At 32.7% G+C, this 23,255-nt stretch overlaps 3 protein-coding genes and 1 non-coding gene across 6 annotated transcripts; 2 read left to right on the top strand and 2 right to left on the bottom strand.

Moving 5' to 3' along the window:
• The first annotated feature begins 4,349 nt into the window (after positions 1–4,349).
• On the top strand, positions 4,350–6,935 carry LOC107912781 (histone deacetylase HDT1). The gene is made up of 10 exons (XM_016841107.2): positions 4,350–4,519; positions 4,928–4,998; positions 5,077–5,288; positions 5,413–5,429; positions 5,511–5,564; positions 5,658–5,818; positions 6,014–6,064; positions 6,150–6,237; positions 6,370–6,481; positions 6,571–6,935. The coding sequence occupies exons 1-10, from the start codon at positions 4,507–4,509 to the stop codon at positions 6,629–6,631; spliced, it is 840 nt and encodes a 279-aa protein (XP_016696596.1). The 5' UTR covers positions 4,350–4,506; the 3' UTR covers positions 6,632–6,935.
• Positions 6,936–7,578: 643 nt separating this feature from the next.
• On the top strand, positions 7,579–7,661 carry TRNAL-UAA (transfer RNA leucine (anticodon UAA)). Its single transcript has one exon. It is a non-coding gene; the product is annotated as a tRNA-Leu (tRNA).
• Positions 7,662–9,464: 1,803 nt separating this feature from the next.
• Positions 9,465–13,564, bottom strand: LOC107912780 (splicing factor U2af small subunit B). Of its 3 annotated transcripts, none has more exons than XM_016841105.2 (6): positions 12,428–13,564; positions 12,193–12,279; positions 12,041–12,122; positions 11,216–11,342; positions 10,671–11,129; positions 9,465–9,798 (listed from the first exon to the last, which is right to left on the bottom strand). In XM_016841105.2, the coding sequence occupies exons 1-5, from the start codon at positions 12,662–12,664 to the stop codon at positions 10,718–10,720; spliced, it is 945 nt and encodes a 314-aa protein (XP_016696594.1). In that variant the 5' UTR covers positions 12,665–13,564; the 3' UTR covers positions 9,465–9,798; positions 10,671–10,717. The 3 variants fall into 3 exon arrangements, with proteins under 3 accessions (XP_016696594.1, XP_016696593.1, XP_016696595.1); XM_016841104.2 differs by having other exon boundaries at positions 9,465–10,535; positions 12,428–13,319; XM_016841106.2 differs by having other exon boundaries at positions 9,465–9,872; positions 12,428–13,319.
• A 3,185-nt stretch (positions 13,565–16,749) lies between these two features.
• LOC107912779 (glucomannan 4-beta-mannosyltransferase 2) lies at positions 16,750–21,296 on the bottom strand. The gene is made up of 8 exons (XM_016841102.2): positions 20,448–21,296; positions 20,267–20,365; positions 19,872–20,124; positions 18,593–18,703; positions 18,058–18,308; positions 17,765–17,964; positions 17,466–17,681; positions 16,750–17,365 (listed from the first exon to the last, which is right to left on the bottom strand). Exons 1-8 carry the CDS (start codon positions 20,775–20,777, stop codon positions 17,212–17,214), a joined length of 1,614 nt encoding a protein of 537 aa, XP_016696591.1. The 5' UTR covers positions 20,778–21,296; the 3' UTR covers positions 16,750–17,211.
• Positions 21,297–23,255: the final 1,959 nt, after the last annotated feature.

Genomic DNA, 23,255 nt, shown 5'->3' with positions numbered 1-23,255 from the left:
TGAACAATGGTAGTGCTTATATCTCGATATTTATGAGTTTCTTTCTTGGTTCTACCTTAAACCCATGAAGTATTTTTAATTGGTGTTGTTGGAGGTTTCGGTCATGGGATTATAAGCTTGTTAGTTTGATGGTGAAATTTATGCCTTGTAAGGGTAAATGGTTCAAAGGAACATTCGGCCATGATGTAAAAATTATGGTGAAGTGATGTTAAATGCTTTGAATATTGAGTATATATATATTGTTATAAGTTGAATTTAAGGTTTGCTAAATTGTCTTTGTCATTGCCGAATGTGTGTATAGTTAAAGAGAATTTGTTAAAGTGCTTAGTTAATTGATATTGAGTCAATGATATGTGTATTCGGTCATAAAGTTGCACATGAGGAAATGTTAGATTAATGGTATTAAATTGCTTAATGTGATTAAAAATGCGTATGACCATTTTGTATTTGAGCTAAAGGTGGCCATATGACCTATCAAATTCATTGTCATATTCGGCCATAAGCTAGCATAATGAGACTTTAATAAGTTAAATTTGTTTGAATTAGCTCAAGAGCTTAGAGGACCAAAGTTGGATAAAGGAAAGGAAAAAGTGATCGAATAGCCGTCGAAATCGTTCGACAACATCCGAGGTAAGTTTTCGAGTAATGGAACTTAGATTATGATTCGATTAGATCATGTTTTAAGCAATTCAAAATCATGCTCTTTGTATGTGGCTATTTAGCCGAAAATGATAATGCTTGATAAGTGACTTATGTTTGAATTCTAGTTATGAAAATGGAATATAGATGTGTCATGATTTATTGATATGTGCATGGATATTCGGATGATAACCGGGCTAAGTCCCGAAGGCATTTGTGCGAGTTACTATATCCGGGCTAAGTCCCGAAGGCATTTGAGCAAGTAGTTATATTCGGCTAAATCCCGAAGATGCTTGGGTTTGGAAGTGAGCAAGCTTGCTGTAAATTTCCAATTAAGACGCTCATAAAATCCAAACGATGAGGTATGTTTCGTATATGCATCGGAAAAGTCGATCCGTTTTAAATAGTATTCGTTCAATTGATTAACGAATTTTCGGCCTTTAGTTAGGTTTGATACCTTGTGAATGAATATATGGATTGAAGCGTGAAGTAAGTATGATTATGAGAATGTGCATATATGAAGTTATCCAGTTAGCCATATGAATGTTATACCTTAGCCGAAACTAATTACATTATTCAAAACTTACTAAGCATTAAATGCTTACTCCGTTTCTTTGATTCTTTGTTTTATAGATTTTGGTTCGTCAGCTATCGGACTCGGGAGTGTCAAAGTCAAAGTCGTCCACACTATCAAAGCCCCTTTTGGTACTCTTTTAGTTGAACTCTGATAATGGCATGTATAGGAGTGCCCTTGTGTTATTAGTCAAGTACTTTGGTGTTGTATATATTTGGATAGCCATGCGAAAATGGCTTATATATTTTGAGCATAGTGTTATAATCATCTTGTATGTATATGGTTATTGTGAGGTGTGGATATGCTTGGCAATGATTGGCCATTGGATTGGTTAATCATGATCATATTTTTGTGCTATATATGCTAAAAGGGCTAGTTGAATCATGGAAACTATGAAATAGGTAAAGTCCACCTTAAAAACAGATGCTGACAGCAGCAGTGGTGTGGATTTGAAAAATCACTAAAAATAGTAAGAATGGAATTAAATAGTGAATAAATTATGTAATAGAACCTTGATGAATCTACTTTCATATGGGATAAACGAAACGATCATATGAGTCCTATTTTAAGAGATATTTAAGTTTTAGTAAAACAGGGCTAGAGCAATTTCTGGATCCCCTGATCTGACTTTGGAAATTCATTATAAATTAACCAGAGATAATTAGAAGTCATGTCTTATATGTATAGATTCCTTTTCGAGTCTAGTTTCTTTAGAAACAAACGGCATAAGTATTGAAGCCCTGTACAGGGAGATATCCAAGTCGTAATGCACGAAGGTCAGAATGGTCAAACCCTGTAACAGGGGAGACTTTAACTAATAAACTGTACTAATTGGCCCGACCAAAAATTCTAGAAAAAATTTTGTGGATGGATATATGAGTCTAGTTTCAGGGAAAATTTACAGAATCAGTTTTCGAGTTTTGGAACTCGAGATATGATTTTTAAAGTGACTGTGATGCAGTTAACCAGCTTGTCTGGAATTTTAAAGTGAACTGTGTTAATAAATGAAATAAGTCTGTTAACACCTCGTGTTCGACTCCGGCAACGGTCTTGGGTATGGGGCGTTACAATTTTATATACAATTGGACTAAGGAAACGCAACATTTGTGGGAGTAATTCGTGATGATAATGGAGAGTTGATCTCTGGGCATAACCGATATATCGGGAAGTGCTCGATTTTTTATACCGAACTTTGGACCATTTTGGAGGGCCTCTAGCTTATCTAACGCAGAGGTCATGACAAGGTCATAATCTAATATGACAGCTTGGAGGTCATTAAAACTATCTAAGGAAGTGTTTCCATCACATCGAACTTCTTTGATTAGAAGAATTCAAAACATCTTGGCACAAGAAAAACAATGGCTCTTACATTACATGCTTAGAGAGCAAAATTAAGCTACGAATTGCTTAGCCAAACTAACTTTGGTAAAAAAGAAAAATTGTAAAATTTTGACCTCCTTTCTACGATAGTACTAGATCTCCTACAAACAGATAAGGCAAAGGGTTTTCTTTTCAAAGTACTTCTATGTAATTAGTTAGATAATGTTTTACTTTCACAAAAAAAAAAAGAAGAAGGGAATTTGAATAGCACGATTGGTTATTTAAATTGGAATAGAACAAGAATTGAATAGTCTATTAGGTGGGAATGGAATACAATAATAACATAATATTATATTGTTTGGTTTGATAGAGTAATGATAAGGAATATACAAGGAATAGATTGCAAATGAAAATTTTACTCTTAGATAAAAAATTGTTTATTTATATTATTAAAAACTAATTAAATTATATTTTATAATAAAATAAAAAATTAAAAATATAATTATTTGTGGAATAGTTTACTATTTAATTTTAAAAAATTATATTTAAAATAATAGGTAAAATAACACAAAACATGATTAGCAATATAATAATTACTAATCTATAGAATTTTAATTTTAATATAATAGTCCCTAATACTTTTAAAAATTTAAAATTTAATTCCTTTACTTACATCAAATCCTAAAATAATACTAATGTTTGTACATACGAACCTTAAATATATCATTCCTATTATAAATTCTTGTAAATATATTACTACGTATTGAAATTTCTTGTAATTAAAAAATATAATTCTTACGTAAGAATTGCTTTCATGTAATAAATGCAATTTCAGTTCACTTAGAAATATTATTACGAAATTTATATTTTCTAAATCAACAAGTTTGGTATATTGGCCGTGAATTATTTAACTCCCTTTGAAATTTTATCACATATTTTATTTTTATTTTTTAAATTTCGAGATAAATTTTAAGACTTTATTCAATGTGTGATTTGATATATGAATTTTAATTTAATATAATTATATACATGTAACTTCGATTGTGGTTCAAATACATACATGAAACTTTAATTTTGATTCAGTCATACACATTTAAAGAAATAAATAATCAAATTTATTTTTATATTGGATAAATATAATTATATGTGTATGCAATATATAAACATAAAATAATGCTATATCAATAATTGTATTAATGATTTGTGAGAATTTGATCAAATCAAAATTTCGTGTATAAATTTACACATTAAATCATAATTTATGTATAGTTTTGAAATTTATCCCTTAAATTTTTAAATGCAATTTAAGGTCACATATCAAAATCTTAACTTTACTTGTGGAGTGAAAATTTGCTGAGGTGTCGGTCATTGAACGCGGCCAATTTTTTTTACCCAAATATTTTTTTGAACAATTTCATTATAAGTTCTAATATTTTTTTTACACAATGCCTAAAATCCATAACTCCTCCCAACCTATAAATAAGAGGATAATGTGTTTTAGTACATTTGAACTCACATCCTTCTGTATTGACAACAATACCCATACTAATCAAGCTAAAACTCAATTAATTTTTTTAAAACCCCAATTTTAAGTGCCAAACAACCTAGATAAAAGAGTGATATTGATATGGAGATATGAGGCCTAGTCTTTAGGTATTTGTAGATAGTTTTAGTGATGGGCTTATTATGGGCTTTACAAAACATATGGGTTGATCATAATTGGGTCAGTCCGAAAAGGAAGCCTTCACAAACAAATCCTTGAATATTGAAAAGAAATAATTTTTTTTTTAAAAACCCTAGAAATAAAATAAGCGGCAACTATCATATAAATTCATTTCGATTGCCATTCAATTCCACTCTCTTCTTTGGAAGGCGTGTTTTTACTCTCACCTTCTCCCACTCCTCGTAAAACCCTAGTTCTCAGACGCCACTAAAACCTTAGTCCTCTCACTCGTCTTTCATCATCCTCATCAATGGAGTTCTGGGGTAACCCATTCTTTCTTTTACTTATCTCTCTTCGATTTTATGTTTATGTTTCTTTTACTTTTTGAAGCTTTGATTTTTTTTTTAAAAAATTCTAATGAAATGATGCTAGCTTTCCCTTGGGTTTTATTTGAACTTCTCTCTTTCAATGGGAAGCTTGTTTTTGTGGCCGTGTTTGATTGGGTTTTGGGTTTACTGTTGTCAACGCTAATAGCATCAGTTGCTGGTTTCATTATTTGAGATTTATCAGTATGATTTGACACATGGTAATTATTTTGTCATTGGATGGTAGCTTGTTGAAAATGATTATATGCAAATTATATTTTTCAGGATTATACTTGAGACATGGACATATTGTTTTTATTTCAAATTGGGTTAATCAAATTGGATCATCTTTTATGCTACTATTAGGTATTGAAGTTAAAGCTGGACAGCCTATTAAAACGGACCCTGGTGCCAGTCATGTCATCCATCTTTCCCAGGTTGGAAACTGTCTAACTTGATGTTGTTATCTATTGTTGTTTGTCTAAAATCATCTGCTTTGTTGCCTTATGTTTTAGGCAACACTTGGTGAGTCAAAGAACAAAGCAGAGTCGGTTCCTCTCTATGTGAATGTTAATGGGAAGAAACTCGTTCTCGGAACACTTTCCCACCAGAATTGCCCGCAATTGTGTTTTGATTTAGTATTTGAGCAAGGCTTTGAGCTCTCTCACAACTGGAAAAATGGGAGCGTCTATTTCCTTGGTTACAGAACTTTTGTCCCAGAGGAAGGATATCCTTTTATCAATAGCAATTATTTTGTTTTTCTTTTTTGTAATAACCAAACTTATTTTTTTAATGTGAATTTTGCCTGTGAAATCTTGTGCTTCCTTGACTTCTATGCTGTTTTCTGTCACCTCTGATGATGAATTTGGTGAGTAATGGAATATATCTTTTGCCTAATTGCAAATTGCTTTAATCAAGTTTTTCTCATGCATATTATTCTTATATACAGATAGTGAGGAAGAAAGTAGCGAGGATGAGGAACTTCCTGTGGCTGCTGAAAACGGTTAGTTCTCTTTGTGTACTGGAATTTAGTATCAATAATTGAAGATTCTACTAATTTGCACTTTCAACCTGCAAACATTTTCTTCCATTACAGGAAAAGCTAAGACAGATGCAAAAACGGCTAATGCTGGGAAACCTGATGCTGTAAAACAAGCTGTCAAGATAACTGAACCAAGTGATAACAAGAAAAATGAGGACGATGATGATGATAGTGATTCCGAGGATGGAAGTGGTTCTGATGATGAAGATGAAGAGGTCCTTTTCTCAAAACTAAGCAAAACCATAATTTCATATTGAATGTTTTTCCTTTGTTCTGAGTGGTGTTTTGTTTGATATGACTTTAATTTTATTGTCAATGACTTCAGTTTGATAATTTTTAAGGATTTGTTTTTCTCTAGTTGAAGTAGTGATTGAGAAATTTGGATTGAATTTTTCTGTTCTTCTGGACAGATGTCTGTGGATGAAAGTTCAGATGATGAGGATGAGGAGACACCTAAGAAGGTACGTTTTGTGGGTTCTAACTGGTACTTGATTGTTCAATCTGACCTGATTCAGTTGATGTAAATTTATGTCTCTGGATTTCAAGGTTGAGTCGAGCAAAAAGAGACCGGCAGAAGCTGCAACACCTGTTTCTGCAAAGAAGGCTAAACCTGCAGCGACACCTCAGAAAACAGGTCTTTTCTCATAGTTCACATGAAACTCTGCCGTATCATATATGGTTTTGACATGTTTTTGGCAATGGTTTACCTTGATCTGGCATCCATTTCTTTAAGATCTTATGATTTCATTATTCCTTGCTCTTGCAGATGGTAAGAAGGGTGGTCACACTGCAACCCCACACCCATCAAAGCAAGCTGGGAAAACTTCTGGAAAGAGTCCAAAGTCTGGTGGTCAATTCTCTTGTGGATCTTGTAGCAAGTACTTGCCTATAACTTTTAGAACTGCTTCCAATTTTGTTTTGAATCGGTTTGGTTTCTTAACTAACTTCCTCCATTCACCATGAACAGGTCCTTTGGTTCCGAGGGTGGTCTAGAGTCCCACAAGAAGGCCAAGCATGGTGGCAAATGAGATGATATTACATGCTCTTATGTGCATGTTTAATTTTTGAGAGATTATGCTTTTCTTAGTAAACTGGTAGTTTATTGTCTAAAAAAGGCAATTGAGTCCCCTTGCTTCTGATTGAAAGCTTATTGTTTTGGCAAATTATATATTTAGGGTGTAATGTTGCGTATCTCAAATCGTTTACTATTTTAGTCGTGTTTTTTTTTTCTGGCATTAAATTTGATGTTTATGTTTTTGGAGCCTATAGAAGTTAAAACTTTTGTATTTTTTTTTGGATAACGAAATGTTGAATGGCAATGCTTATTCATCATATAGTTAACCATTAACTATTTCAACTGGTAAAATGATAATAATTTCATGTGGTAATGCAAAATGTGCTATCATTTTTAGGAATGCACAGCAAGCTTTAATGCATTCATTTTACTAAACGACTAAAGGATAAATATAATTGAAAGAACAAAGTAGTAGAAGAAAATCCGTATTCCAGGGCTTATATTGTATGAAGATAAATACATAATAGTAGGCGTATAAAATTGTAATATCCGCCACAACAATAACACATGAGAAAAGTGGCAAGCTATTGTCTTTGAAATGATTAATGCAAGTTACGGGAAATTAAGCTGCACTCCAAAGAAAAGGACATACCAAAAATTGAGTTATACTAAAATTTCTGACTGAAGAGTTAGAATTTTTGCATATAGAAAAAGGTCCATCCATGAATTACAAGCATCTGTTTTAGTTCCGATGGAAGACTGAGCAACAGTTATGATAGTAGTAATAGAACAATGGGTATGAACTCTTTGTACCTATTACAAACATTGCTCTGCCTGCCTGCCTGTCTGTTCTCCAAGGACTTTGTAATACTTGGGTAGAGAAAAATGGACATAAGATGATAGAAAAACCAATATACATAAGATTTTATATATGGGTTCAATGTTAAGTACGAACAGTCAGCTGGTTTGCCCGAGAGGTTAAGGGGGCAGACTTAAGATCTGCTGCACATAAGTGCGCGTGAGTTCGAACCTCACAGCCAGCACTAATTTTGATTGGCTTGTTTGAAGGACAGGGTAATTTTTTTTCAAGGCTACAAATTTTTTCCTAATAATTGTTTCTGTTTCAATAAGTTAATACTAACTAATTCATTTTGAATTTAACTTTTTGAAAATTTTGCATGAAGGGTGGATATCGGAGAAAAAGTAGTTTGTGGCAAATTTTTATAGTTTGTACTTTTAATATTATGCAATTTTAGTATTTTGATGATTTTGAATTATAGACTTTTATTTTGAGTTCATAATTTATTGATTTGAAAGGAATTGGAAGATTTAATAAAAGTTATTTCACGACTTAAGCATTAAAATGTTAGGAAGATATCTAAAAATGATCTGGAAGTTTGATGCAAAAATTGTCAAAAAACTTAAAAAAATTTCGCTCTATGTATTCAATGGCACTTTTGTATTTTCTCCATCATATTTTTTCCCTATAAATAGACATTATTAGGTTGAGAGAGGGATATAACCATTATTGGTTTTATTTTGGTTTTGTATTTTATTTTCTTTATGGGTTTTTATCCCTCTTTTTTAGTTGAAGTTTGATTATCTAAAGTTTGTTAGATCTAATTATTTTTAATCTTGTCTTTACTCTTTAGTATTTGCATATCTTTTGGATTAATTACAATTATTCAAATTTGTTAAATATTTGGTTGGTATTTGATAGCTTAGAACGGTTGCTTTGTTAATTAGAGATTTAGTTGATTGATTGATTTCTAATAGTTATGGCGACTGCGTGATTATTTGTGTAGAGTAGGCTGTGATCTAACTTAAATAAACTCTTATTATGTGTTTATTGGTTAGAATTGAGTCTCTTTTATTCTTAATGTTATTGATAGTTTAAATTCTTAAGCAATTGTTATAGGATTGTTTAACAATAAGGGTAGTAATTAATGATGATTGACTTGATTGTTGAGAAGGTAACAAGATATTAAGTTGCTAAGCGATTGTTGACAACTATAACCAATTAATTAAAGAACATTTAAAATTATCTTTGTATCGATGATCAAATTCTTCAATCAAACAACTGCTAGAGTTTATCATATTGGTTTTCTTATATTTTATTTTACTATTTCTTTTTACTTTGTTTTAATTTTAATTTTAATTTCATATTTTATTTTTATTTTACTTGTTTATTAAAGAAATAAAATTATTATCGATATTTTCATATTTTATTTTTATTTTACTTGTTTATTAAAAAAATAAAATTATTATCGATATTTATAGACATGACCATACTTGTTGCTATCTACTAATTTATATTTTGAAATAGATTTTAATTTTTTACGACATCGACAACCGTACAATTAAATATTTAAAAAATATTTAAAATTTATATTTAATGTATCATTATATTAAATTATTTAACTATCATGTAATTTTACTAACTTTTTACTTTCTACTATTATGACTAAATTTTTTTTTAAAATAGCAACCATTTTTTTAAAATACTTTTCTACCACACTTTTTTCTAAAACCAATTTTGAAAATAACTTTTCAACCTAACCCTAACTGTAATTTTTAATCTTGTGATGAGCCCCGGATTACTTAATTTTTCCTCTCAAAAAAAATTGTCAAGTCGTTAATAACCCATATGAGAATAATACATTAGAAGCAGAAGAGCTAAATTTTACTAAAATTAAAGTGCAACTAATTTCACTAGCACAGGGACTGCTTATACAATTTGACCTAATTACTAATAAATGAAAAAACTAAATAGATTAGAAGCCCAGTAGCAGTTTTTAGGTATTAAGTGTGGCAGAGAAGAGGAGAAAGAACGAAGAAACGAAAAGTTAGAAGGGAAACACAGATTTTAATAACTACCAATGACCAAATGTTTCTTCAATCAAAAAACAAACAGGTCCTTCAATGTCTTAGCACAAAACATGATTCTGGGGGTCCAACAAAAACCAAACTTGTCAGGTTAACAACTAAATATAACAAATAACAACGTCTAGCAAATTAAGTAGAGCCTTTGCTAATACCACTATTACTCTTTGCTTGTGGTTAGGACCCAATGCAACAGAGTTGAGGGAGTAGTAGTTGCAGCTACTTCTTGTTTTCTTCTTTAAGTTAAACCCAAAAGATACTTTAAACCACCAGTTTATTTGGCATCCAATGGACTACCTGTATACACAAATTCCATGATAAAGTTGCAATTAAAATGATTGCTCAGTCCCGAGGAGCAGGAATACCTGAACCTGCAAAACTAGATTAACATTGATAAGTATACCGATTTCCTACAGAAAAATTGTGACTTAAAAAAGAGTTGAGGTAGAGATGGTTTAAGGAAATTAGAACCATGAACTTTGATCATTCAGTAGCCTGGACGTGCCATGGTCAGAGTACCTGACTGTAGATTTATGCGCACACACAGTATAAATGCACAAACAAAGCTTTAATCCACATATTTTCCTAATGCTAAAGGCTAAGCTAAATATTGAAGGCAGAAAGGTAGAAGGGTTCCACAGAGGAGATCAAGGCCACTAGAAGAGCTTCAAGGGAGTTGTGTAAAAGAAAGTAAATGTATGCTGATTAGCTTAAAACCTCATTTCTCTTGGTATTTTGACTTTTCTTTCTTAATCGTCTTGTTCTAGAAACTTCGATAAAACCAAGTTAATAGAAGAGAAGATATCGAGGAAAAATATGATAAAACCGGTAAACAAAGAGAGAGGAATTAAACAAACAATTCTAGAAAGAAACTGACTGGAGAGCTGAAGACAAAAAGGGCATGTGTTTGAAACTTCTCAAAGTAAAAGCACACAATCAAGCATCATGATGACAGTTGCAAAAGGCATGGACCTAAATGGAAAAGGCAAAACAAATTTCAAATTCCATATCATAGAATTGTGAACCTGCACTACCTGCACAGTGGAAAATGTGCTTAGTAGAAAGATTTACTGAATGGTTCGTCTTAGCAGAAATATTTCTAACTTCTACTGACTACAGAGAGGGGTTGAAATATAAAAATGATGAAGGAAAAACATTGAGAGACAAACCAGGCAGGGTGATATAATCAGGATTAATGGACTTCTGGAAGTGAAGCCTACTCCTGTTGCTGATAGTTCTTATCATCATTCCGCAAATATTCATTGCTACCATTCTCGTTGTTATTATTGGCAGCGTCTTTCTCAAAATTATTTGCATTTTCCTGTTGCTCCCTTTCACGATTCCATTGCTCAATTTTAGCACGTCTCTCCTCACTGCCTTCACGGATTGGGCTATGATTCCTCTTTCCCCCAGGGCTTCTGCTCCGACCTCTCCGATGACCAGGACTTGTGCTTCTGCGTCTTCTGCTCCGGCTTTCGTGATAATTATCCCTATCATTGTACCGTCTACTATGGTCACGTGAACCATGAGGGCGCTCATCATGGCTACTACGACGCCGGTTAGGGCTTCTGCTTCGGCTATGACTTCGCCTCCTTTTTGACCTTCCAAATAACTGGCGCCTCAACTCCCTAATAAAGATTAACACAATGAAAAGTTTTAGACATACAAAACAATGACCATATAAAACTAAAGCTGATTTAGAGAAACATCCTGCCTGCTTATTCTTTTAAGGTGCATAAAATTGCAGTATCCACCACGACTGCAAGTATTCTCATCATACTGCCTACAGGTGGCCTCTCGGAAGTCCGTCACAGGTGAGAAGTCAACAATGATAGGACGGGCTGTAGAAAAGTAGCAAAAAGCTAAGGCAAATTAGTGATACAAGCATTTGTGAAGATGAACTTCCAAAATAACCAATAAATCAAAGCTAATACAAAGGACAACTTAACAACACAAGCATCTATTACATATTATGAAAATGCCCAATAATAGAAGCTCATACAAAAGGACAACTCAACAACACAAGAAACTGTTACATATTATGAAAAGAAAGAAACTAATACAAAAGGGTAAGGTAACAACACATTCATCTATTGGAATACCAAAATTACAAATGGATGGAAACTAATACCAAAGAATAATATAACATAGCCAGGACTTGACATTTTGGAAATGACACAAAGTTGAGTTGGTTCGAGGTTTGAATAATCATGTTTATGTCATAATTGTGCCATCTTAAATTTGACACAAAATAATCGTGTTTCAAAGTATGTTGACTCATCTAACTTGTACATGAACTGTTTCTACACGTTTAATTAATTGTGCTAACAGGTTAACCTACATTACTGAACACATCTAACCTGTTTAAACTCATTTATAGAGATATATTTGAAATACATAAAATAACTTATCATCCATGTTCAAATACGTTTATCATGTATATAAGGCTAAACTTTGTTGTATTTAATCAAATTTAAAAGCATTATCCTATAACCTGTATATATATATCATGTAATACAAAGGATAGAAGAAGCCAAACCAGCATAAAATCTTCCGCTAAGATTCTTTACTGCATTTGCAGCGTGTTCTTCCTCTCTAAACTGAACATACACATTGCCTACCTGTTCAGAAAATTAAGTTATCAAACAAATAGAATCCAAACGAAAAATTTTCCGGGAAAAAAATATTTACCATATGGTCAGCCAAGTTATCACATATGTTCAAACTCTCAATTTGACCGTACTTGCTCAACTCCTCAAACAAATCCTCATAAAAAGCCTGCAAATTCAACATTAAAACACTAAGACTCCAGTTGCCAAGCTACTTTTAAACAATATCCTAACTAAAAATTACTCTACACCAAATCACAGAATCCAAATAGAGAAACAGTAAAACTTTGAGATTTGAAAAGCTTAAGGAGAAATACCTCAAAATGTTGTTGGATCTTGCGGGGATCGATGGGGTTACCCTGGGCGTCGACGCCCGGGGTGATCATGTCCGGCCGTTGGTACATGTTGGAGAGAAGGATAGTAGGGCTGATGCTGGGCTTGGTGTGGAGACGCGAGCAGCGATCCCCATGACGGCACGCGCCTATCTTGAAATAGAAGGGGCAGTTCACTCTGTCCTTTTCAGTCCCAAATATCGACGCCAAATGCTCCGCCATTTTTCTTCCTCTTCCAAGGATCTGTTCCCTTTTTTCTGTTCTTTTCCGTCGTGGGTTTGATTTGAAGATCAATAATATAGGTGAAAAGTGTTTTCGGTTTTTGGGTATTTGGATAATAACATTACGTTACATCCAAACTTTCAAGGCCCAGCTTTGACATCATTCAGATTTAAACAGGGCTCATATACGTACCTTTGGGCTATGGCTATGGTCACATCATTCCAAGGCTAATCATAATCCAATACCATCCTTCTGCAAATCTCCTAATTAGATTTGTTGTCGAGAAATATGATCCCTCAACTCTAACTACATAAATATTTTCAAAACAAAAACGCTTTTTCCATATAAAAACACTCAACCCCATAAGGATTCTTTGAATTTGAAGAAAAATGATACTCACATTATTATTCCATCCATTCATAAATTTATATCACCAGTAATTCACAATAATTTAACTTGAAAATTTTAATCTAAAAAAAAATTGAATACAAAATAATCTAAACGTACACCCATATTAACTCAAACAAAAAATATTCAAAAATTTTAAAACTTTGATTAAATCAATTATTTTTTGTTTATCTCATCAGTAACTTCTTGCATATTATTATAAGATAGTGAAACTCCAAGCTGTGGCAGGCACGAATGACACAATAGATGAGATCCTTACCATATACACATCATACATGATAAACAGCACCCAGTAGAATGGGTTTAATATGTATGCAGTTTTCGAAATCGTTCAATTTTATCTTTTAATTGCAACCAGTTTATTATTCCAAAACAAACTTTACTTTTACAACTCTAGGATTCCTCTTTCAAAATAACTTCACCAATATCCCCCACCTACTCTCACAAGCCTGGAAATGGACAAACTGGATTCTAAATTATTTCAATTTCAGCATAGTAGATAGTAGATGCTGCGGTATATATAAGGATGAATGAGGGTGACCCCATGTCTCAGAAAAATGGACCTAACATGTCCCCCGAATGATGGGGTTGCATAACCAAAAAAATAAAAACCAAAAGGATCCCTATGTATATGTCTTTGTTATAAAATTGAAACATCAAACACCACTCCTAAAAGGCCAAAATACAAGACAGCAAGTTTGAGATGACTTCTCAGCTAAGCATTATTGTATTTCATCTTATACTTAAACACCAACCAACTACAACAAATCAATTTTAACTAAATTCTCACATTTAATCACTTCATCTTATCAGTCCTTTTCTTCATTCATTGCAATACCAGCGGGTCAAATTTTTGGTTTCTTCTGTTTTTTGAAATGAATAACTGGGAAGAAAGCTACAAGTGTTGGCTATGTGGTCCTTGGAGACGAAGTGTGGTTAAATGAGTGTCTCAAAGCCACTCTTTACAATTCTCCCCATCATAATTGACAAAAGATATATACTTTAATGCAATCTGACACATCTTGGCTGTTACACTATAATGCAATATATATATATAATATATGGTATGGAGTACCTTGTGCTTTGCAATAATAATACCATTTTGCCTATGGGTGATACTATTCACTTACACTATAGTTGGCAAAAGTTAAGGTTGATAATACTGCAACATCATGTGGTAAAAATATTGTAGAGAATTTTATATATCATCTAAGATATACGTGATACGTCGTGATATATCGTGTGTCATTGTCTGGTTATTTCATTAGTCATGTTAATTTTTAATAACTTAATGAATAATTTATTTATTTTTTCTAATAAAATTCCATAATATTTTTAGCGTAAAAATATATATGACCATGAAAGATTTGATGTTCTTCACTAGTTACCACCACTTTAAATCCTGTGATTTTTTCTCATCAAATTAAAATGAGACTTTACCTCATTGACACAAAAGGTTCAAAAATTTAAATACTACATCTTGTTTCTGAAAACTAATTTTATTTTCTTTTCTTTAAAACAAATTGTCAGAAAACTTAATTTGGAAGTTTCCCTAAATCTATGACCTGCAATTAAATATTGAATTACTTTCAGTTTTTGAACAATGAATTTAAAGAAGAAAAAAACAGTGATTTGCAGGCCTCACTTCACTCAATTAAAACCTTTCAACCTACTCTCTTATATTATATAAACCAATGCCAGATATATTATTGCTTTTACCTTTTGGCTAATATAAAATAAAGCCTGTTTTGTTTATATGTCTCCCTCTCTATCTCTCCCCACTTGTTAACAAAAAGATAATGAGGCTTCTACATAAAGTAACATACATTTAGCTTCATTTTAAGTTTAATGTTCCAATATGTTGGGTTTTCTTTTTCCACTCAATGAATAGAGCTAGATTCCTAACTTGAAAAATAAGTAATTAGAAATTTATTTATATATATATATATTAGAGTAAACTGTAACATTAATTAATCACTAAATTATGAGTAGATTTTTATTTTAATCACTTAATTGAAAAGTTATAATTCAATCAATGATCTATTTAAAAATTTTCATTTAAGTCACAGAGCTATTAAAATCGATGTTATATGACATTTTTTTGTTTGCACTGCCTACATCAGTCGTAAGTTCTTTTTCTCCTCTTCTACAGTTTAGTTTTTTTTTTCATGAAATAATTTTAGATGTTACGAATTCGCAAACCAAAATTCAAACAACTTTCTCCGATCTTCGACACTAATTGTCAGATCAACTTGGATTTAAGGTATGTTATTCTACTCATTGATGGGTACTAATTCACTGAACCGATTGTTGAATTGTCGCTTGGAGCTCGCTAGCAGAATTTTTTTTTAACTTAATAGCCCAATGAGTTAAATAAAAACTTTTGAATAGTTAAATGACTTAAATGAAAACTTTCAAATAGTTCAGTGACCAAATTGTAACTTTTTTAGTTAAATGATCAAAACGAAAATTTATCCATAATTTAGTGGCTAATGGTGTAGTTTACCTTTTTAAAAAAATAAAAAGCAATAAAAATCGACAATACATATTAGTCGTATATAAAATATATGTTTTATTACGAAGTTGGGAGATATTATATTAAAATGATTATAATAAATAGAGATATCAATTGTTACAATAAACCGAGGAAATTTTGATTTGAAAATATTTTATTAAAAAGATTATAATAAATAGGTATGTCAATGTTTTATTATAAAATTTTGTATTAACAAACAAATTAATTTATGAAAAATAATTATAATCAATATAAACAAAAAAAATTACATTAAGTATATTATATTATATGACATTAAGTATAGGTTTGGATTGATAACAAAGCTAATTGCTATTGTTAAGTGATATTATGATTTTTTTTCTTTTACTGTTATTCAATTATACAGTTCAATCAATAAAAAAATTACATGTCAACTGAATATTTAAAGTTGTTTTAAAAAAAAATTCCATGTTATTACTTTGCCAACAACTAACGGTGTTATAAACATTATACCAAATTAAAGTAATGGATTAAATCTTATATTTCAGCAAAATAGAGGGACTAAAACCAGAAATACTTTAATTCAGAAATCATAATTCATCCCACAAGCTGCAAATGATTGGGACAAGACATGAAAGGTAAGAATGAACCTGTCTCTTGTAAACTTACCTAGTAATAAAGTGTCTGAAAATTACAGATCTAGAAATGATTTTGGACAATATTAATATCTGGAAAACATAGAAAAGCTTAACCTGATATTACGATGGGTTACCAGATTATATAATTTATTCTAAATAATCTATTCTAAGAGAAAGGAGAAAACGTAGGCCAATGCTTAAAGTCTAAGACAAATTATGTATGGCATCATGTTACTTTTGCATCAAGTTTTTTTTTTTTCTGTACTTTGATATATATAGCTGTATTTGCATGAATGGGATCAATGATTTCAGGATCTGTAAATAGTTTACCAGTTGCATTAATGATGCAAAAATTAGAAAAATCCAGGGAATGTATGCATGCACAAAACAAAGGTTGGTGAGTGAAATCAAGGCTTGGTCGACTAATGAGAAAGTAGATAATTCTAGTTTTTTTTATTCTATGAATGATGCAGCAATTATTGCCACAGTTGTGATCTTGGAAAGCAATCTAATTATTTTAAAATATTCTTATATCAAATACAAAATTATTAAAAAGCATGCAAATACTTGAATTTGATAAATTAACTGTGATTACAAGTTCACCCTACTATTTATCACTTTATTCCCTTGAAAAAAGAAAAAGCTTCAGTAAAACTAACAAATGGAAACTCAAAAATAAAGAAAACCAAAAGAGAAAAAAAAAATCTCACAATTACATGCAAATTGTCCAAAGCAAACTATCTCAAGGCCCTGACTCTGTATAAATATATATTGGCAATAACACCACTCTTTTTTTTTTTTGTTCTTTTCTGGTGAATTCTCCATTTAACAGCAATGATCTTTGAGGGAGACATGGCAACGGACCGACCGATGACGCCTTTTTTTTTTTTTTTGGTACTGAATATATTGAATGAACTATTTCTGTTTAACTAAAAATAAGTGATGGGACTGATATTTGCAGTCAAATGGTAGCAGCAGCAGACAAGTTTGTATCTCACTTTGCTTACTTAAATGATGGTGCCAACATATCCAATTCCTGTGATAAAGAAGGTAATGGTTTGCAGGAAGAGGTATACGAAGTAGTTATTCTTCCCGTGGACGAAATCGTAGCATCCGCATAGGAAAAGGAATGCTGCGAATCCAAGCTCCAACGTATTCAGCCTGTTGATTCAACATGATTACACACACACTGTTGGATTCTTTTTGTGTCAATTTTTATTAAAGAGCGATGATGATGATGATGATTTTTTATGTTGTTTACCTATCAGTGAATTTGAATTTCAACTTCCTTGGTGCTTTGGCATTGTTCTTGTTCTTAGCAGCATCGGCTGCTTTCTTGACAGCATCACCGAGTTTCTCGGTCACGACCCATTCATTGGCTCTCCCTGCCTCTAGGAGACCGATAAACGTTGCCTTTGTCCGGTGCAACGACATCACGTTCTCGAACAGGATCCAGTAAAACAATAGGTGGATTGATCTGCAAGAAACCACGCCAAAATTTTAGTTTTTGCCAATTGCAATAAACAGGCAGGGGAACAAAGTATGCTACCATTGTCATACCTTGGAGTTCCTACAGAGTTTAGAATGGTAATGACTGACGGAATATAAACAGCTCCCCAAATAGGAACCCAAACTTCGGGGATCAAAATCGTGAGCGGAAGAACAACGCAGTAAAAGCAAAAGGTGACCATATGAGCAATGATCTTCCGGACGAAGAAGAAGCTGTAAATTACATATACTTTCTTCCAGAATTTCACTTTCTGTAACACGTATTTCGAAACAAATCGATCAAAATTATCAAGATGTAAAAGGAGAAGTGAATTTGTAGCATGATTTACAGCAGAAGTTCTAACCTTGTTTTGAATGATTTCCCACACCATTTTCCTGAAGAGATTAGCAGGGCCACAAGACCATCGATGCTGCTGGAATCGAAATGCCTTGAAAGTACTAGGAAGTTCACTTTTCACCTGAAGGTCACCCAGGTAAACGAATTTCCATCCCCGGAGACTCGCTCGGACCGCCAGGTCCATGTCCTCCACGGTGGTCCGATCCTTCCACCCACCTGCCTCATTAATGGCCGCAATTCTCCATATACCAGCCGTCCCTGCATACATTTTTTTATGTGATTCATTAGACTCGTTTATGAATAAATAAAATATTGGTATGAATTTTCAACTGAAGCACCTTTCATTATTTATTACCAAAATCCTACTTAGTAACGACATCTTAACCGACACTAATTCTGAGTTTGTCCAAGTCAGTGCTGCATATATTTTCTTAGTTTGCACTCACTTTCAAACACCAACTACACCTCTCTTTTTTTAATACATGGCAAAGTCACTATCAGTAGATAGACCAAATTAATGCATCATATATATATATATATACCATTAAAACCAAAGAAAGCATGTGTTGCTGATCCAACTTCCTGTTCCACTGTGAAATGGTAATCCAATGACATCTCTTGCATTCTTGTTAACAAACATTCGTCAGCATTCACTGCAAAAACAATGTAACCATCGATGAATATCATGGAATTGAATTTAAATGTCTTAAAAATTATTAGATTTGTAATTAACATAATTGGCATACAAACTTAATGCATAATGTGGGGTACAAACAAAATATAAAGCCGTCTAGACTTTTTTTGTCCTCTTTTGGCTCAAATGATAATGTGACAACACGAGGGGAGCATACAAAATCTATGCATCTGACTCTCATATTTTATAATAATTTTATTAATTCCTTTGCATCCAAACCCATAAACAAAAAACAATTACTACTATTTTTTTAATTTCAAAGAGAAAATGGAAAATATCTGACTTTAAAAAAATCCAAGTGTCGGCAAAATGGAGTAAGGTCCACCGCATATGGATATAGTACTGCCCGCATCTTAGACTTTACGCTGGGACCCAATTTTTTACTTGAAAAAGTTAAAAAGGCACGTGGAAAGTGGAGTGGCTGTTATTTGGTTCTAAATGACAATTTTAACCTCCAGGCCACTAGGGGACCTTTGCTCTTGACCACGTGACCCGTACAATCTGGTTCGTTGATCAAAAGAGCAAAATCCCACCGTTTTTTGTTCTTTGTTATTTGAAAATGACGAAACAACCCTCGCAAGTCACATGCTATTGAAAATTAAAAGAAATGTACCTTTTAACTCTCTGTTTTCTCCCCACAAATGAAAATTAATAATCTCTAACCAATACAAAAACGGAATTGTGAAATTGATAATTACTAAACTAACTAAATATTTATATGCTTACTAGTACTACCATTAATATAATTGATTAGGTGTTATGATACTATTTCATATTCTCAAAGATGGGTCCCATGAACAATGATGAAGAAAGGGTGGCTTAGGGCAAAGAGGGTCCACACCCCCGTGATTGGTGGGTTCTTCTTGTGGACCCATCCCTTTAGCCAGCCTCCCATGCAGTCTGCAACCAATTCCGCCGACAAAAAACCAAAAACCCAATTGCAAAGATAAAAAAGACCTAAACAAAACAACCAAGATAATATGCCCACCGACAGTCTGAGAAATTTAAGCACAAAAGCTAATCCAAAATTATAAATGGTAATTAAATTTAATGTATTAATTTTGGTTGTCTTCTGTTATTAGGCGGTTATGGATATGGTTGTGTTACGGTTTAGAGTTTGTACTTACCAAATCTCCACCGGGCTTGAACCAGAGCAATTTCAGGGTTGTTGACCAGAAACGGGATGCTGCGTCTAAGGAAATCGGGTTCAGGCCTGAAATCAGCATCGAAAATGGCCACGTATTCGCAGTGTTTAACGTAGCTTCGTTTTAACCCTTCTTTCAAAGCTCCGGCTTTGTAACCCGTTCTATTTTCCCTGATTTGGTACGTTATGTTGATGCCTTTGCTCGCCCATCTTTGGCACTCTTGCTCTACCATCAACTGCAATCATAGGGGGGAGGGGTAATTATGGCGATTCAATTGCATTATCATTTTGGGCGAGGAAATTAAGGACACAAAAATGGCATCGGGAACTGTTTTAAAAGTGATTGGTTTTGACTTTAGGTAAGATATTGGTTTTTACCTTGATTGCAGGGTCAGTTGAATCATCAAGTACTTGGATCACGAGACGATCCGACGGCCATGAAAGTCCACAAGCTGCTCCAATGGAGATCTTGTAAACCTGTTCTAATACCCAACGTCAACAACAAAAAACCCAGAAATGAAAAACACCAAAAATGAACAACAGAGGAGAAAAAACAGACTTCTTTTTCGTTGAACATTGGGATTTGGATTAAAACGACGGGGAAATTAGAGCTACCGAGTTCCACATCATCTTGAATGAGCTCAAAATTGTAACGCTTCTCTGGTTTTTTCCAGAAAAGCTTAACCAGGATAATGACTATGCCCATGTAAACCCGCTCCATGAAGAGCATGAGGGACATGGCTAAGCAAATGTAGACGCCCAGTTGCAGCAAGGGAACTATCAATGGCGTTTTGATTAGCTCCCAAATCAAACCCAGTTGGCCCGTGATGTCATCTCTCGACACTTGAAACGACTCCGGGATCAGCAGCTTCGGTGAAATTTGAGCCATCGCCTCCCTCTCTCCCACTCACTAGTAGAACAAAAAAAAGAGAAACCAAGAAAACGGGTGTCGGCAATGGCCTTTTTTTTCTCTCTTTTTTTATAACATGGAAAACTAAGAGACCCTAATCAAATTTGCCACTGCTCTCCTCTTTACTCTCTCGCAAAACATGTGCCACCCAATGTAGCTTCCGTTTTGTTTGAAACAAAAAAGGAGAGAGAGGCTGGCTCTGTGAGGAAGAAAACCGGGCAATAGATGGATAGGTAGATAATGGGGGAGAGAAATAGAACGAGTGTTTTTATAGTCACATTTGGTCCTTTTTTTTGGACTCTTAATTTTTACTCTCTTCCCCCTATTAATTTTCTTTTGGAGTTACATACATTTTTTTTTAGGGGGATCACCATAAAAGTTCAGTACATTAACTGTTCCAACTAGACGAGTGAATGGAGACCTTTATTAGTTCAGACAACCTAACAACTTTGTAAAACCAAGTTTTAATTCTCTGTACTTATTCCTACTTCTGAATTTTATCTACTTCCAATTCCAAAAATTTCTGAAATTTAAAGAAGTCCAAAGAGTGTAGGGACTAAGGACAAAATTAGACCATAGCAATATCTAAAAATTCATTACAAGCTAAAAAAAGCATGGTGTTGATGACTATTGAGAGGACATTTTTGGCATACTGAGTTACTGAAATAACCTTCCAAGAATGTGAACACACTGTTCACTTTTTAAAGATATGATGTGGCATTTAGTAATTGAGTGGGGTGGCAGAAGCCAAAAACATTAAACACTTTCACCTTGGGAAATTGGCATTAACTGCCTTGACCTAAAAGTTAAAAAACCAAAAAGTACCAATAAGAGAAGGTTGGAGGAGGAAGGTTTAAACTCCCTCTTCAGGCAAGATTATTAGTTAAATACCTGGATTTGTTTGTTTCCCCCTTTCCCTCTTTTGGAATCTTGATTTTACTTCCTCTATCATTGCTAATCTTTACAATTTCATCCTTCTATTTTAATTTCACATAATTTTATAACTAAATTATTTCAAATTGAGTAGACTTAAGGGACTAAAAACCATAATTAGACCTAATCAAATTGTTCCTTATCACCCATTTTTAACGAGTCACCATCCCCAAAATCATTCTCCAGTTTTCACTCTTTTTTGTTATGATTGGAAAGAGATTTAATTTTTTTTCCTTAGTGCTTTAAAAAGAAGAAATCATAACATAAATATTATATAAATTAAGAGGTTGCCAAATAGAATCATCTTTAATTAGTTACTTACTAAGTATATGGTATGATTTTACTCATTATAAATGCTATTTTAGAATAAGACGTAAAACATTTACTTCATGAGGCAAATATTAACTTATTTACTTAAACCAATTCTTACCTTCTCACTTACCCTTTCAGTGGATTATTATTATTATTAGGCAATCATGGTTGAATCAAATCTTTTTTGCCTCGTATATTTCATAAAATCTCATTTGGGACCCAAATTCTATATATATGCCTGTCTGTACCTTCTATTTCTTATGAATGAATTTTAACAATTTTGATCCATTCTTATTCACTTTAATCCACCTTCATTAAAGTAAAATGAATAAAATTATAGTAGTTGTGCTTGAGATGAATAGTATGATTGTAATTCAATTGATTCAAGTTGAGTTAGTTGAGTTCCACCATCCAGCCGTGTTACAAGCTATTAAAGAAATTATTCAACATCCTTAGATGATTAAGGTGACACATGTATTCAAAGAGAGTAACCAAGTAGCTAATGAATTGGCAATAATGACATTTTCAAGGTATTTAGGCATGTATAGCTATATGCAACTCTCGAATGAAAGTCTTCAAAAGCTATATGATGATTACTTTAGAATAACTTGACCCCACTTAGTCTAGTTATGATTTTATCCTTATTAATGATTAAGAATAATCTAATAAAATATAATTAAGGTAATTTATAACCGAATAATAAAATTTTACGGTCTAATCAAATGAAATAGTATAACATATTCAATAATATACTGAATAAATTTACCCTCCAATAGTCTATTATCAAAAAGAATTTTATCTCCTGAAAACCAAATTCCCTTCTGAGGTTTTGAAGTACCATGAATGAATGCTTATTCTGCCTCTAAAAGAAGTACATTGTCTTCAAGAAAGCTTAAAAGGCTATGATTTCATGTTATATTGATTAAATTAAGGAAATTAATATCAATGCCCAAAACTTGAAAAACAACAAAGTTTTAAGATAACAGCAAGATTTTATAAATTTGGTGTTTATTTTTTTCCTTGAGTATATATATAAAAAAATAACAGCAAGATATAAAAATATTATCTTAAAAAATTGTTTATAATTTGGGCATAAGAGCGTATAGAGTAGAATAAGCTGGAGTATGTGTATCAAGTGTCTTGGAACATTTTTTGATATCTTTATTTATAGAAAATTTATTTAAAAGTTGCAATTCTTATTTATTTTCAATT

The sequence above is a fragment of the Gossypium hirsutum genome, chromosome A09 (assembly GCF_007990345.1).
Source record: "Gossypium hirsutum isolate 1008001.06 chromosome A09, Gossypium_hirsutum_v2.1, whole genome shotgun sequence".
In the NCBI taxonomy this organism is placed as follows: domain Eukaryota; kingdom Viridiplantae; phylum Streptophyta; class Magnoliopsida; order Malvales; family Malvaceae; genus Gossypium; species Gossypium hirsutum.
The sequence above is the reverse complement of the archived record's forward strand: the minus strand, read 5'-3'. Positions and strand labels throughout refer to the sequence as shown.